Genomic DNA, 17,163 nt, shown 5'->3' with positions numbered 1-17,163 from the left:
CGACCCTGACTGAAACTGTGGGTACACTGGGCAATCTACTTGGGTCTCGTTTTCCCACCCAGAAAAATATCCCCTGTCACCTTAGGCTGAAGAGTCTTACTGTGTATAAGGACATAGTACACATGTAGAACAAACTGCTCCTGATCTGATTCTTAGTTGTTACTGTAGTGCAAGTAAGTAATCATCATAACTTCTATACTGTCACTTGTTTCTCTTTTGCAGCCCACATCATGGGGGACGTGAAACTGGTGACATCTACTCGAGTCTCCAAAGCCTCCCTGACACTCAGCCCACCTGTCCCTCCTGAAGCACCAGCATTTACTCTTCCTCCTCGGAATATCCGTGTGCAGTTAGGAGCCACTGCAAGATTTGAGGGAAAGGTAAGAAACAGAGATGAATAAGGACTTCTCCATTTGGTTTTACCCTGTCCTGAAGCTGTTTAGTAGACTGCAAAGAGAGTGAAATTGCCTCTCCGACACAGGACCTTTACTCCAGAAGAATACACCAGTGTTTACCTTCTTGAGGAGGCAGGAGCATTACAGGTTTCTCTAAAGGAGAATGTTGCAAAGCTTGAATATATGCTAAGTATAACCTAGGTGAGCATGCCCAGCACTGAGCTGTGTCTTATGAGAGAGTACACATTGTCCTACTGCATGTTCATCTTATGTCCCAAATCTGTTCCTGAAGCTTTGTGTCTAACGTAAATCTAATCCTGCTAAATATGGTAGTCAACCTGGGAATCTGTAGAGTTGTGATGTTTTTCTGTCTGTACCACATACCACACCTGTTGTTAATATGAAAGCAAAAAGAGCATTTTCAGAGGAAAGATTGATTTGTTCAAGGAAGCCTGGTTACCCCAGAGTGTAGTGGGGTGTGCATCCCATGTTCTCCCCTACACCTTGTGCTTGGGATTGAATTGTGCTTACTGGCCCCTGTATTTCTTTAATGCCTCAGTCCTAGTATGATCTCTTTCTTGTTCTAGCTACCTTCCGTTCTCCTCTCTCAACCCAAATATTTTTCCTAGAGCTGCTAGTTTTCCCTTTCAGCCCTTTCAAGCTTTTCCCTTTCAGCTTCCTCTATCCATGTCACGCTCTGATTGCATGCTGACAGCTCTATCATCAGACTGACTGTGCCTTTAGTCTTTGAAGTGATGGGACTTCTCTGGCAGAGTCAGGAAACTGCAATTTTACTGTAACAAAAGCAAGGGCTAGAAGGAATGTGGGAAATTCATAACTTCTGAAACTAACTTAAACAGAGGGCCAGTAGATGGCATTTGATATTTATCTTATTTATGCCAAAGCAGGCCAGGAACTCAGATTTTTCAGCAGGAACTGGGCAGAAACCAAAACACAGACATATTTCTTAGATTTGAATTTTTGAAGAAAAGCTGGCATTTTTCATAGATAGCAAAGATATTTTTTTATCAAAGCTTTAGAGAGATTTTTTTTTATTAGTTTACTTTTATTGTGATTTTAAGACACCAATCAGAACCCTTTTGTGTGTATGACATTGGCCTGTCCTAGTGAGCATTCCCTTTGTTAATGTTTTTATCCTCCCCTCCCTTCCCATTATTCCATCTTGCTTTGTTGCCGGCTAACAGAGTGGAAAAAAAGCAACATGTTGCTATGTTCTTATGATTGTGGCACCTACAGGCTTTCCTATTCTCACTCTTTCAGTAGACTTTCAGACAAGGCTACAACTGGCACTAACAGTACACTGAAATCAAAGTTGATGCTAAGATTTGGGTTTATGTTTCTCATTTTCCTAATTAAAAGTTCAGGTGGAATATTTCCAATTTTTAGGGCACTCTGCAAACTTTTTATTATTAACCACATGGAAGCAATTGTAAACCGCAATGACCTACAAGCTAGAGTGCTTTGGATTTTTAACAGGTTTGGTTTTAAAGTGTTAAATTTTAAGGGACAGGTATCTCATTTTTAAAGTCACTTTGAAGACTGGAAGTGTAAAGTCTGCGGCATTTTAATCAATAGCTTGGAAAAATATACACAAATTCAGTACTAATTTAACTGATAGGCTTAAGGTCCTTGAAGGAACAAAGCTTTGAGTGAAGTCCTGGATTGAACCTAGTTGCTGAAAATCTAAATTCCAGTTCTGCCTGCCCATTTGCTATATGAGCATGGCTAAAACCTCTAATTTTCCATCCTTAAAATGGGGATGATAATATACTAGTTGTGTGCATCTTGTATAGCTGAAATAAACCTTTAATGCTCATGGTGCTTTTGCAAGTGCCAAGCATTAAAGAGCACAGCCTCACTGAAATGCATGTGAGATCTGCAATTACTCTGTGGCAAGTAGCCTGCCTTAACTGTCTGGCAAACCCAGATGACGCAGTTACAGCCACTGTCTGTGGCACTTCAGCCTCTTGCTACGCATGGAGCGTTGCCTGCTTTTTTCCAGGCCAGCTTGCTGCCCCGCAAGAGCTTTGTTTTACCTCTTTCAGCTAACACAGGTGAGAAGAAACCAAACACGGTGGCTGTAGACATAAACCAACTGAAGATATAAACCAGCCAATCTTTATCATTGTGAATTAGTTCCAATTTTATGTTCACCTTATTCTCCTATGCAAGAAAAAAATAGGTTTTTAATTATAATGCCAACTAATCTCTGTGATTTGTTGTTTATAATGTAACGTAGTTGTGGAGATGGTGTTCGGTGCTGTTGTTTATAACTGGTGGGTTCAGACTAGTATTTTGTTTGTGCCCCTAGTCTAGTCAGGGTGAGGGGGGAATGCAGTAGTACAGGTTTGAAAGGATACCATCAATAGATTGAGTGTAGAGCATACATGCAGAACTCGTGTCATCTTCACCTGGTCAGCACACTGTTGCTTCTTGAATCAGTTTAATGTTCCAGAGGTTCAGGAGGACAGTGGACCTGTTCACATAGGCAGGTCCAGAAGGACAATCTTAATAAAAACAATTTATTAAAATTTAGTAATAAAAGTAGCTGCTGAGCATACTTGGGTTTTCCTGTCCTGGAAAATAGGCTGCAGATGTTATGATGGGTTGTTGTTGATACTCTGCTTCATCATGCAGTATAAATATTAAACTAGACTCAGGCTGAAGAAAAATAAAGTTTTTTTAAATGGCTAGACAGGAGATTTTCTTCAAAGAAGTCCTCTGAAGTGGAATTTGTCTTATCAGAAAGAACAAACATTTTGAGAGTCCAGGACAGGATATTAATCTGATATTTTGATTCTTGTATTCTCATTAAGTGAACAAGAAAGAGAGGGTCCCAGAGTCAAACTTGCTGCTTTTCTTTCCAGTGGCATGTAAGATAAGTTGTGTGAAATGGCAATTTAAAATCAAAGATTTTTCACTAGACTTTGCAGATCTGTACAAGTTTCCTTTTCTTGTGATGGGCAGAAGGTGGCCATGGATTTCCACACCTTTGCAGGTTTTTGTGCCTACCTGATTTCTCAGTATCCTGTTTACAGGTCTTTAAGAGTGACTTAAGACTGAAACCTGGTTTATGTCTCAAGCTCCACCTGTCTTGCTAAGAACTCCTTTATATTTAGAAATTTGACTTCTAAATATCAGATAACTTTATCCACCTCTAAGTTCCCACTGTAACTGTGTAGAAGGTAATAATGTGTCTCCATTGTAGAATCTAGCAGTCATTAAAGTGTTGCCCTGACTCTCCACCCTGCAATCACCTATACCCATAGCTTAAGTGTTGCACTTAGCATGGATTGGTCCAACCCAATGTTAAGGCTCAGGTTCAGCTTTTGCTCGGGCTTGTGAGCCTTCCCATGTGTGTATTAAGCTGGTAAGCCAATCCTTCAGTTCCCTTTCTGTGTTTAGAAGCGCTGAGAATTTCTTTCATGGCTGTTTAGGGAAGCCTTTAAAAGCAAGCTGGCTTTCTGCAACAGAAAAAATATTGGGACCCTGATGCCTGGTGTATGTAGGTGAATAAAGCAACAGGACGGACTAACTCCATCAGAGCTCTGCATGGAGACTGCCTGCATAAGGACTCAGTGAATGTGCTGTCATCCAGGTTTCCCAAGTCTGTGCACAAAAAGATGTTTCAAGGCAGAGGGAGAGATTTACTTTGATTTCTGCAGCTGCAGCAAACTGATGGAGAAGCTGAGAACAAAAAATGAGAATCTTTACTGTTGTTAACCACCAGACCACATCCTCTTGCTCTTTCCCTTCCAATTTTAAGCTTTGGGTTCTAAGACCGACTAAATAGTCTGCAGTGGGGTTGTTGCTTTAAAAAAAAAAAAAAAAAAAAGAAAGAAATAGTTGCCTCAAACAAGCATTTTTAGTTGATAACCATGTCATTAGCTGCCCACACACAATTTTGCTGAACTTAAATGGCAATAGACTCCTTACATCAAAAATCTAGGATGAACACATCTGGTTCTTTGCTGTAATGTCACTGAATGTCAATGTAAAAATTGACAAGTAAAAGAACTGTCTGTTTCAAACAAACTCTTCCCTGTCCAGACTGGTATTAACCTCTGCATTTGATTGTGGCAAGCAATTTACTCAGCCTGCTTTGACTGCACACATTTATAAATTTTGAGGGTAAAACCAACAGTCATTAATTTTATGAGCCTGAAGAATATTTGTACTACAGCTCTGCTTGAGAACAGCAGCCAAATGTGCTACAGACCACAGACTGATCACCTAGTGGTCAGCTAAGAATTTTTCTTCTTGACTAAAGCATTGCACAGTTGGCAACAGTGCAGTGTGGGTTGATTTTCTACTTCATGTGACCCATTTTATGTGGTCCATTGCCAGAACCAGGATATCAAACTGCTAAATCTAGTCTGGTATTACATTCCCAGAGAGCTAGATTTCATGTATTGACATGTAATTCATAGTCTGAGTAGATACTGGGGTATTTAGTTCATTTTGCTGCCCACTGAGTAGTACTGTTCTGCTCTTCCCCTTCCATCTCCCTCCAGGGGACTGGATTGTAAATTTTAAGGCATGCTTGGTCAGTGTCAGATCCTGTTCCTTTTTAATGTGCTTTCTGGTCGTCCTTCTGCCACTCTGTTCTTGCAACACTCTATTTGTTCAAATCAGTTAAGTCCAATGATGTGCTTCAATCTGCCAACTTCTGAGCTGGTTTTGCTGCTCCTGGTTGCTGAAAAACTGAGATCTAACCAACTTGTCTTCCTGCAGCTGCTGCACCAGCTTTGCATGGCAAAACCTTTGTTAATCTTTCCTTTGCTTTAGACTTGAAACAGCAATGTATGTTCTGTTTCCAAGCCTCAGTCAGCAGGCAATCCAGAGTTATGCCTTAATTACATTGTAGGTCTAGATTTGCAGTGGCAGGATCTGAAATGAGAGAAGCCTGTATAATGGCAGAGGATGATGACATGGCACAAAACTGTTAGCTGTTGTCATGAGATGTTTGCTGTTACAAAATGTACTAGGCAGCTAATTCCATGAAGCTGCCAGTGGGTTTGGATCTGCACTTTCTGGAGGTGTGCCTTTTCTGAACCATATGAGGAAGAAATTCAGGAAAGATCCACGTTTCCCTGGGAGACAACTGTCTAATGAAAGTGAATGCTGTGAGAGGACTTGTCCTGATCTGTAAAACTGTCACATGCTGTGAATACTTCCAGAAACCTGGTATGAAATACTGACAAAGAATTGAAAAAGTTACTGATTTGGAGATTTTTATTTGATCTTTCTTTCCACATACCAGTGAACATTTTTAGGAAAAATGTGGTGCATTCAGAAGTTACTGGTACATTTTGTATCAAACAGACATTGAGGTATAGGCATCTGAAATAATAAAGGCAAATAAACACAATTTAGGTGGCTGCAAACAAGTTGTTATGCATCTTTTTTTTTTCTCTTTGGATCTTCTACTGCTATTTGTTCTTCCTTGGTGTAATTGACCTCCCATTAGACTCACTTTCCTGTGCTATATTTTTGCCTGCTTACCTGTTCTCATGAGTAACACATGCATTATTTTATTTCATTTGATTTTATTGTAGAACTCTGTAATGGCATATAGAAATGGTGGCTTGGAAGAGTTTCAGTGTTAGACAAGGGCAGAGTCAGAGCAACTGCTCTGCTGGGAAGTGTTAAGGTGGTAAAATTGCTTCTCCCACCCAGAATTATTCAAGGACACTTAATCAGCTGACACATGCATCCATGTGTTGACACCATGCCTTACATATCATATGTCCTTTAGAAAAGACTGCAGGAGTGCAAGTTGCTGCTCAAGAAACTTCTAGGTTTCAGGTGGGCGTGGTGGCCTCTCAGCTTCAGTTCTGTCTCCAGTGCCCAGTTCTGGGCTCCTCCAGTTCAAGAGGGACAGTATTTAAGCTTTTCTTGTGTAAAATATCTGCAGTGCATATGATGACTCTCAAAATTGCTGCACTTAGTACCCCATCCCAAGTAACTGATCTGTTCCTGTGCTGAGGCAACAGCCAAGATCTCTGGATATTTGGCAGCAAACTTTGGTCAGACCTTTTGCAGAGTTGCTCGAATCTGTCAGACATTCAGAAATCCTAGACAATGATGAATATCCTCAAATTCCACCCAGACACAATTTCTAAGAAGAAAAGAGGCCATAACTAAGAAAGACTGGGCATACATATTTTGTGTGTAATTTGGCCTGTTTTCAGTAACCACCTGCCTCCAAACTGTGGAAGAAACGTGCTGTTTGCCACTATACATTTATTAATCTGTTTTCTTTCTATCTCCTTTCCCACCTTAACTGCTTATCTATAATCAGTTAGAGACCTGAGTTCTCAGCTTCTCTGTTCAATGGCAGAAAGACTAGCTCCCTGTTCTTCATTGGTTTGGTATTAACTCCTGTAATTAAATGGCCATCAACACCCTTTTAAAAAAAAATCAATACTAATGGTAATAATAATAATTTTTTTTTAGAGCACTTCAACTAATGTATGTATGGACCTAAAGAGAATCTCTTTATCATTTTGTGGGATGTGGGGGTTTGGGGTTGTTGTTTTGGGGTTTATTTTGTTTGTCTGAGGCTTTTTTGTCCTGCCATAAATATCCCCCTAGCTGGAAAAACTGTCAGTTTCTTTTTAATAGCTGACCTGAAAGGTATGATGGAATACTTATCATCAGACATACATTTAGGTAACTAGGAACATGTTTGCTTTTTTCCATCATAATCAAGGCTTCAACTTTACTCCAGCACCTTGTGTTCATCTGACTGATGAAACCACAAAGGTCAAGGAGGGATTTAGTGCCATATGCAACTATGAGAGCATGTAAAATAGCAAACTATGCATCTGACTGTCTATAAATACCTCCCTGAGAATTTGACCTAAATTATACCAAATGACACCAAATCATACTTTTTGATATAATTCTGCTTTTCCCCTTGTAGGTAAAGTAGGTTGTCATTAATAGACAGCAAGCATGATGCATTCAGAATCTTTGCAGAAGGCCACATGTGGAGAAGGTTTAGAATCAAAACACATCATTACTCATTGTGGTTTTGCTCAGTTCACACTCTAGCACCTAGACTCCAAAGCTAAAACTCTCTGCTTTTGACATGTTACTTGGCTTTGTTCACTCATGGATACAGTATGAAGTTTGGAAACCTACTGGGCAAGACCAGACAACATAATTTTGATTTTTATTTTTCACATGTAAAAAATACATCTAGAGTCCCTAGCATCTAAGTACATGCTGAACATAAAATAACATTGCTGTGAATCTTCTCCAATTCAACCTATTCACAAAGGAGAGAAAGCAGGCTGTCTGACAGGGAGCAGCAAGGGCTGGCTGGTCCCCAAAGGAAAGCAAGCCAGCAGTAGAGAGCTGTGCCATCAACAATGGGCTGCAGTCCCACAGGCTCCAGACACAGCAGGCAGTGCTGTCTGCTCTAACAGGGTCTATTGATGGTCCCAGACATGGCAAGTAATGAATCAGGTTCAGGATCCAACCGGAGGGTACATTCAGGAGCAAAAGCAGGCAAGGCCAGATTGCCCGTTCATAGGTGCCCACTTCGGTTTTTAATGTTTCGTGTGCAAGACGTTATCGCTATGCTACTGAAGGTTACTGAATCTCTAGCAGGTGTCTGAAAGGGCATGTATTTCTCTCCTAAGCTGCCAGAGTGTCTGTGGACAAACCTGCCTTCATCACGACTCTTCAGCCTAAAGTCCTCCCAGTTCATAGTTCAGCATCACATGGTAATACACATCTCTCTATTCCTCCTCTTACACAGAGGAAATAACCTGTGGAGGAAGAGAGACATTGATACGTTGAGATTGTGCTTGATCAGGAAGACACTGCTACTCCTACAGTTGTCAACAGTTGTGTGTCAAAGCTCTCTGCCTTAGCAGGTGCCAGAATAATCAAGGCATTCTACTGACTGTTTATCCCTTGAGTTCACTACCTAAATATGTTGAGTTTATTCTTCTAAGAGATTTGACAGCCACGTTATTGGTTGGGAATTAAATCATGTTTGTTGGCTCAAAGGTTAGTGACCTGACCTTTGAGCTAGCCTTCCCACATTTAAGGATATGTTGTAGTGGGATTCTAGGGAAGTGTGTCTGTCTTTTTCAGAGGACTTTTACTAATATAAACCACTCTACATGAAAGAGTGAAACTTGGTAATTTTCTCTTTAAAAAACAAACAAACAAATCCCCCAATATTTTTCTAGGTTTTCTGATGATAAATAGAGCTTTATTCTCTGTAAATTAGTGCATTGCTGTAAACCTAGAGACAAGCAGAACAAAGCAGTTGTTGTCCTCTGAAAACACTGTGGCTAGAATTGGTACACATTCCAAGTCAGCTTTTTTTTATTCCTGATAGAAATACCTTTTTAATTCATGTGCAGGATGAGGTGAAATAGAAAAATAAATTATTTTATCTCTTTTTCTGAAATTTCCTTGCTTTTCTGCATCTTCTCAAAGCACTGTAGTAAACATTACTCTGTGGAATATACTATTTATTATAAATACAACAGCTGAGCTTACTAAAATACTGATTAAAAGCCACAATGTGTGTGCCAATATGTAAAGTACACAGGAACTTTTCATTTAAAGGTGACAGCTATCTGCATATGAGGCCAAAAGAAAATGAGGAAGCAAAGACTGACAAATTAAATAATTCTGTTTGTGATGGGTTTTTTTTGTCTTTTGAAGACGGAATACTGATCTTATTTCATCCAGCTTTATGCTCTCTACCTATGTTAAATCAGAATGGTAATTTTCCTCTACCTGCACAGTACCGTCAAACTGTATCTGTGTGGCTTGAGAGGTTGCCATTCTTTCCATGTGCCACATAATACACTATCAAGCCTATAATTAAGGTGAATGTATTATTTAAATTGTTTTTGCAAAGCTCAGACTATTAATATGATGCATGCTGCTTTGTAAAGCAAACACTCACACTGCAGTATCTGGTATCTTGTACCTGAAATTTGACTTGTTTATATCATGTTTCCATACTTATCAGACAAACAATGGATGAAGAATTTTTCTGTTCTATGAACACCCTGGAACAAGAGTTCAATATAATTAAGATTGTTTCTTTTGTCTATATAAATTCTGGTGGGTTTTTTATGAAGTAATAACTCAGCAGTTCATCTCTACAGGGAGGCAAATACAGATATTTCAAAATAAAGTTATGTTGAAAGCCAGGGCACTGGAAGAAAAAATATGATAAAATCTTGGAAATACAGATTAAAGAGCTATGGCAAGTGGCATTGAACTTTGCTTATTCATGATACCACTTAAACAGCTTAATTTAGCTAGAGTTCTACTGTATGTTTGCTGATGGATTTAAAACTTACACAGGCCGGGCTAGAGTTGGACCCTTTCTGATGACCTTCCTAGATAAAACAACAGTCATTGTTACCCACTTTGATGTTCAGGTGGAGTACTGAGGCACAAAAATATGTGTCTGGATTCAGAACCGAGCTGGTGTATGTTCCAGATGTTGAGATTCCCATTCAGTACTTTAGACATGAGCATATCTTTTTTGGAAATAATTAGCATCTGATTTTGGAAGAGAAAGTTAAGGTTTGCAGTAAATGCAAAACCCAGCAATATCTGTGTGGCTGCTGTTGGATGAAGTGCATCACTTAATGCAAACACAATGCCAGAATTAGGTCCTTGGTGTCTCAGCACAAAAGCTAGTTTGTTTCCCTGTTGGGATATGCCAATGGACAAAAGTGTAGACAGAGATTTTGTCTGCTTGGGAAACTATTACACACTCTTAGCTTTAATGGAAAACATTATGTTGGATTTGTTCAGATCTCTCAATAGGAATGCCAGCAACTGCAGTTAAGTGGAGTTCTATTGAAAGCATATGCAGAGCAAGCACTTTCTCCACAACCTAAACAAATGTAGCTACTTTTGAGTGCATGTGTGTGTTGCTTTTACCAAGATCACAGCAATGTTAGTTTTGAGAGAAAGCATTAAAGAAGAGGCGAGCCCCCAAAATTTCTCTTGAACTCAGCATGTCTATAAATATTTACTCTGAACTGTTGAACTAGAAATTTATAGCCACATCAACTTAGTATTTCAATTAGTGCTTTGAGGATTTTTTTATTGCTCAGGCCTTGGTTTTATTTTTATTTTTAACACAGCAGTTTGTATATTTTATTGTATGAGTTATCTTTGCTAAGCTGTTACTGAAAACTGTATGTGTGAATCCTGGAAAGCATATAGATTTTACAATTCATTACAGAATAAAAACATCACCAACAGTTGCTAATGAGCAGCAGCAGCAGAGTTTTACAATAGGCTTATATGTGGAAGTCTTAATTATTCAATCCATAGTAGTAAATTGAATGTAGCAGAATAATGCAATGAGAGATGCTAGGTATTTAGGCTGCCCACTGTATCAGAACTTCACAACCAACAGTGAATTGTAAACCTCTTGGTAATCACATCAGTTCTACATTTTAATGAAATTTAAAACAAATGACATTCCATGCCCTGTGTGCTTGCCAGCCCTACAAAGTAGCATCAGCAACAAAGCAGCACACATCACTGAGGAGAATTTTTAAAACCTATCTAAAGCACTGCCACTGCCAGCAACATTTGACAGTATCAACAGTCTTTAAATGAACATGCAACTGTGCAATCAACTCAGCAACAAAATCCAGCTTTAGGATTTTCTGTGGCCACTGCCAGATTCCTAAACTGCAGGGAATTAATCTTGTCTGGCTGGAAATTGATAAAGCATGGACATGTTCATTCAGAGTGACAAGGTATTGTTACCACTTCACATTGTAGATGTGGATTGTTGCCCTTAATTATGAATTTCACAGCTCCAAACATTTTCCAGTACCTGTGTGTTTTGGGCACAGAAACAAAGAAAGCACTTTTTTTTCATTTATTTTTAAGTTAAATTTCTGCAGTAGGTCATGCATACTGTGTGTGCTTGTGTAAATTTATAATTGCTTACCTGGTGGTAGAATGTATTTATATTGAATTCCTAAGAATAGTGTTCCCAAGCTGCTCTTTATGTCAGTAGTGTAGCTCCTATAAGGAGACAGGGCCCTTAGTATTCAGTGACATTTAAAGTAAATTCATATTCTCTTAACACAGAGCCTTCATGTCCGTAAGGGGAAAAAAAAAACAAAAACAAAAACAAAGCCTTTCAGTCTTCCATAAATAATATGCAATGGAAAAATCAGTTTTCTGCAAGTGTTATTACAGTGAATGATGATCATTCTCTTGAGAAAGGAAGGGAACAGAGTGGATTGTCATCTTCAGAAAATGCCTGCCAGTTCAAACCCCAAATGTTATTGTTATGAAAGGCTCATTGCTCTGAAAACAATTGGTGGTTGTTAGTTTTGCTTTTCTTCTGTGGTGTCAGCAGAGTTTTTTGGCCTGATGATGTCCCAGTCTCAAGCTGTAGCTCATACTGTCTGGATTCTATGGTCAGTTTTGTGAAATAAAACAGGTAAATGTTTACAGTGTTCCTTAAATGTGAGTATATACATACATTTTGCTAAGGACAGAGCAAAATGTTGGTGTTAATTTCATCCTGTACTTGTCAGGGGCTTCCTAGGACTTGTACTTGGTCTAAACAGAGTCACGTCTTGCTCAAATTCTCTTGTTTGTAACGCTATTTTACATGCTTCTCATTTTCCTGCCAAGACTCTGGACCTACTCTATCTGGAGCCTCTCTGCTGTTACTCGATACTGTGCAAACACATTAACATGATGTGGATGGCTTCAGTCATTATTGTGGGTAACTAAAGCAGCTGCTCTCCTCTGCAGCAGCTTCAGTTCAGTCTTAATACTGATTGATGCAATAATAAATTTGTTGGCAGGGAGGAAATATGATCAAATTATTTGATCTAACATTACTAAATATGGAAAGCTAGTACTTTTTTAGTGTAAATTTGGCAAAGTCTCTGTGTGTCTCCATGTCTCAGATCCCCAGCTGTGAAGTCAGTGACACTTTTCCACGTGCAAGCTGCCTGCTTCAGAACTGAAATTGTCTTCAGTTTGTACATAGCTTAGTATCCTGCACACTCCTTCTTTGACAAAGCGTCAGAATTTCACCACTTTACAGATATGTTGTCAACTTTGTGTGCCAATGTAACTCACAAAAGTGTAGGAGGGAGTCAGAAGAGCATCTGGGTGGCAACAAGGGAAATAGCTTAAGCTTTCTGCTGGAGTTTTTCTAAGGGTTGTGGCATCAGACCGCTTTTGAATTCCCAACCTGGACAAATTTTTTCAAAGGGGGAAAATTGGAGAATGACTAAATAGTACAGATCAACAGACAGACAGAGACTCAGTCTACTTGTAATCCCATCTTAAGATCAGAAATCTTGTATTTACAGGAAAAAAAGGGTCCAGGTGGTCTATATGAGTGGTTTGCATAAAACTCCTCATGCGCATAATTGGTACAGGTCAGCTGGCTCCAATGTGGGGAAAGTAAAAAGGCAGATGTTGCTGCTGGTAGAATGATTTATTAAAGCTCCATGAAAAAACCACTGCCACTCTTGAGAGGGCAACACCTGTATGGAAATGCCTCTGTTAGAACAGCAGAAGTTTACAGTCTCTGATTCACTTCCTGATTAACATAGCTACACAGAAATGTGTTTCTGTATAAGGTGTGTTCCCCTTATGTCTGCTGTACTAGAAAGGGTAAAGTCTACCTTGAGAGTGTTCTGTATTTCATCTGAATTATGTTTCATCTGAATTAGGTTATTCTGGGGCTGTTTGAAGACTCCTGTAACAATGTTACTTTAAATGCAATAAAACTTACTCTTTAAATGAAATAGAATCTAATTTAGGAAAAGCACCTGTATATGTGTAGGAGTTTTTCTTAAGCTTTTTATTAAGGGCTGCATTAATTTGGGATAGCATTTCAGTTTAGAATTTAAACTCAAAGCCCTTTGACATCCAGTACTGCTCTGAAATTCCACTTGAGTCCTTCAAAAATAATTTAGGACAAATGAGGTTGTAGGTGTTACAAAGTAATACTTTACTCAAACAGCTATGCTCAGGTGACTGAGCACAAAACCAGTACTCCATCCACCTCTAGGAACTCTCTGTACCAATTTTTACAAAAAAATATGATTAAATGTAGAATATTGAAGAAATTATCTGCAGCTGCTATCTGCTTTTTGGTTAGCAGACCATGTCTTACATGGATAAGTAATGAATTCTTCTCTGCTGGGAGTACTTTAAATGATTTCCCTAAAGAACTATGGTTGCATGTGTAGTGTTCAGCACCTCTACAATATCCAAAAAGGGCTTGAATAGCGAGAAAACTATGCAGATGACGCAGGACTACTTTAAAGAGTCCAAACTAAAATTGGTGGGGTGCCATCTGCAAAAGGATCTAATTCTGTTTAATGCCTGGACTATAAAATATCTGATGCCATTTGGCATTGATGAGTACAAAGTAGAAAAATAAAATATACTTAATTCAATTTTATTTGTTATTACTATTCAAAAGAGAATTCTTGCCCTCAGCAGCTCTTTGACTAATCAGCTCAAGGTGGCAAAATATCAAATAGTGTTAAAAGAATTTGAAAAGAAAAAACAAAACAACAAACAAACCAACCAAAACCAAGCCAGACCAATAACAGCATCAACAACAAAACTTGAAAAAAAAAACCAAACCCCAAAACCAGTCTGCTGTGTCTATCTAGAAATCTGTGGTTTTCCATATTTTGGATGCTACATGCAGTTCTGCTCTGTCCTTACCTCAGGCAAAAAAGTGACAGAAACTTTGACAAGGATTGTCAGAGATATCTCATGGCTCCTAGTATAGGCACAGATTGAAAAACAAGGGCTCTTCAGCTTGAACAATACAAGCAGACAACAATTTGAAACCATTTTGGAAAATACAGGAAACCACAGTAAATAAAAGGTTAAAGCAGACAATGCCTTGCAAGCAGTCTAGGAGGACTGCTTAAGGCTTGCCTTAAAGGTATACTGAGGTACTGCACTTGCTCAGGCTCATGTGCTCCAGGGTGTAACTTCTGGATGTTCTCTAAATTCCCACTGTATGAATGAAGTAAATCTGGTTTGTGACCATCTCATAGCTTGACATTTTCATTTTAAAAATCCATAACATAAAAATAATTTCTGTAAAACTTCACAGAAACATAGGGTCCAAAGTGTTCTCCTTACAAAGAAGCTGATTGGGTTTCATGGATTCTCCAGTGCAGTACTGTTTTGGGCACCTTTCCTTTCTTGTAATGTCTTCTGCATGTGACCACCATAATTGCTGTGTTTGTGGATGCATTTTCTGGGTGTATGTTTCTTTATGCATTTTAAGATGGGAGTTTTGCCTTTGGGTACATCAATTCCTACTTAGTTCAGAATCGTGAGGTGCATTAGCAGTTTTCTAGAGTCAGTTACATTTCTTCTAGATTATGTAAGTAATGTGCTTGTAATGCCAGCATTGGTTTATGATCTGAACTGAAAGCGTGTTTCCAGCCAGATGGAGCATTGCACAGTTAATGAAGTAAGATCTAATGAGTTTTTGTCAGGTTCAAAGAATTTTTTGTAAGATAAATTTCTGTCTTTTAGCTACAGATTGTCTAGATTGTCAGTATTGGTATCAGGGAGGGAACAAGCACAGAAGCATGGCAGAAAGTTATTCTTCCACGTGATCAGATCATTCCACACTTTCTAAGATGAATGGAAATTTGCCAAGCTCTTGCAGAAACCCTTGCACATTGGTAGATAGCAAAGTGAAACTCAGTGGAAGTGTCTCTGAAAATTTAGCAAAATCCTTTACTTCTTTACTTTCCCCTATCTTCTGTCTCATGTGAATTCTGTAATTGTATCCTATGATCTACATGTTAGACGCAGGATCCACAATCTGAACTCAGCCCAAGCAGGTTTATGTTATTGTGGGAAGGTTTAATGGACTTTTAAAAATAAACTAAATGACACAGATTTTCAGGACAATGACGAATCACGCAGACTTTCTATGTTAGTGCTGAGGCATATCATCTTTTTACTTGACACTAAAAGAATATGAGATTTCCTACACTCACAGTGTTAACATGAGCAGTATCAAGGAGTTCAATTTGGCAAATATTTTCATTTCACTGCTACAAGTGAAAATCAAGCAAAGTGTATATGATTTGAAACTTCTATAGGTGATACTGAGAAGGAGCTCAACATAGCTTTTCTTAGCCTGAGATTGCCTAAGAACAGAATGCAGAGATTGCCAGGGATGAGTGTCTGAAAGATGAGTTGTAGCATTTGCTGGAGCTTTGCAGACGTTTGATTCTACTTTCTACTTTTGATTGCTGGTTTTGGTTGGGGTTTTGTGGGTTTTGATTCATTTGTTGGGTTTTTCAAGGCAACAGTCTGTTTGAAGGCTTGTCATTTTTCTCTCCCTGCTCCATGCCATTTGGGAGAAGAAACACATAATTACACACACCAGTTGTGAAAACTTACGTCTTCAGAGCTGTGTTCCAGTTAAGGTTACATCCAAAGAACTAATTTATGAGGTCTGTGTACATGTGGAACAAGAAACCTAAACACCAGATGTAGTGTACCAGAGTTCAGCACTTAAACAAAAACATATCCATGGTTTACAAAACGACTGTTATTGTTTCTTGTTCATACAATAGGTAATGCTTTAAAGTGAGCTAAGTTTAGTCCTGGTATGTATTCCAGCTTTGCTTTAAATGAGGCAATTGTAAATTCTAGACTACTTCATGTAAGAGGTAGGTTATTTGCTTTGTTTGCAAGGTCATAGCTAAGTCTCCAAATATTTAACAATTTCATGTTTAACCTTGCCCAGCAAGTTCTCTGTTTTAGAAGCAAGATTTCAAAAATGGATAAACTATTCTTGAGATATGGCTTGTGTGTGTTTAAAGTCTCAGAAGGAGCTTAACAATCTATCATGTCCACTTTCCTTTATCAAGAACATCTGCTGTTCATTTGTTAATGCAGACTGCAGGTTGAACCTAACAGAAGCTTTGTTACAAGACTTACAAAAGAGCTTCACTGGACAGAACCATTTCTCCCACCTGTACTAACCAAACCCCCTTAAATTAAAGTAAAAATATACCACCTGTTGGGTGGGACTGCATTCATGATGTCGTGGTACCCACAGTTTTGTAGTACATTTTTCCTAAGAGTAGCATTAAGAGTTCACTTCAGTGCCAACTGTTACAAGAGATGTTGTTTGTTTTTTTTTTCCTAGTGAGAGAGCACATCTCTGTTTATGTGGACTGAGCATGTGTTACTGTATATCCAGTTCTTAGCATTCCCTGCTAAGCTTACTTTCAAGTACTTCATTCCCCTCACAAGTCTTTTGGTCAAGGTCCAGATCCAAAACCTCTTGGCTGTTGATTGAAGATAGAGGACACTGGCTAGAATCTGGGTGACTATGGGAAGCACCTCTTTTTTTTGTAGGACCTAGGATGAGCCACATCCACAGAACAGCTGTTACTGTCTGGACTGAATCTCTTGGGGCTGCATGAAAGCTTTCAACTGTATGACCTTCAGATAAGCCCAGCTAATAAATAACTTGCAATAAAGTGATAATACTCCATTTTTGCTGATATCTAGACATTGGAAGAAGAGGTACACTATGCAGTCTCTACCGCTTTTCAAGTATAAGTGCTATGCATTATTTTTATCCTGTGTCTTCACTTCTTTGACTAGAATTACACTTCCAAAATTTATCATGCTACCTAATCACATTTCTTTTGCTGCCTTCTTCATACAATCTGATGGATAAATACTCGAG

The 17,163-nt window shown here is 38.8% G+C and overlaps 1 protein-coding gene across 2 annotated transcripts in view; it reads left to right on the top strand.

Moving 5' to 3' along the window:
• Positions 1 to 230: 230 nt before the first annotated feature.
• MYLK (myosin light chain kinase) overlaps positions 231 to 17,163 on the top strand; it is a 143,752-nt gene continuing 126,819 nt past the window's right edge. For both annotated transcript variants that reach the window (XM_054381442.1, XM_054381443.1), the window contains exon 1: positions 231 to 380. In XM_054381442.1, the coding sequence (XP_054237417.1) occupies positions 231 to 380 (150 nt within the window). The remainder of the gene's footprint in view (positions 381 to 17,163) is intronic.

The sequence above is a fragment of the Indicator indicator genome, chromosome 5 (genome assembly GCF_027791375.1).
Source record: "Indicator indicator isolate 239-I01 chromosome 5, UM_Iind_1.1, whole genome shotgun sequence".
NCBI lineage: Eukaryota > Metazoa > Chordata > Aves > Piciformes > Indicatoridae > Indicator > Indicator indicator.
This window is presented reverse-complemented; position numbering and strand designations above follow the sequence as displayed.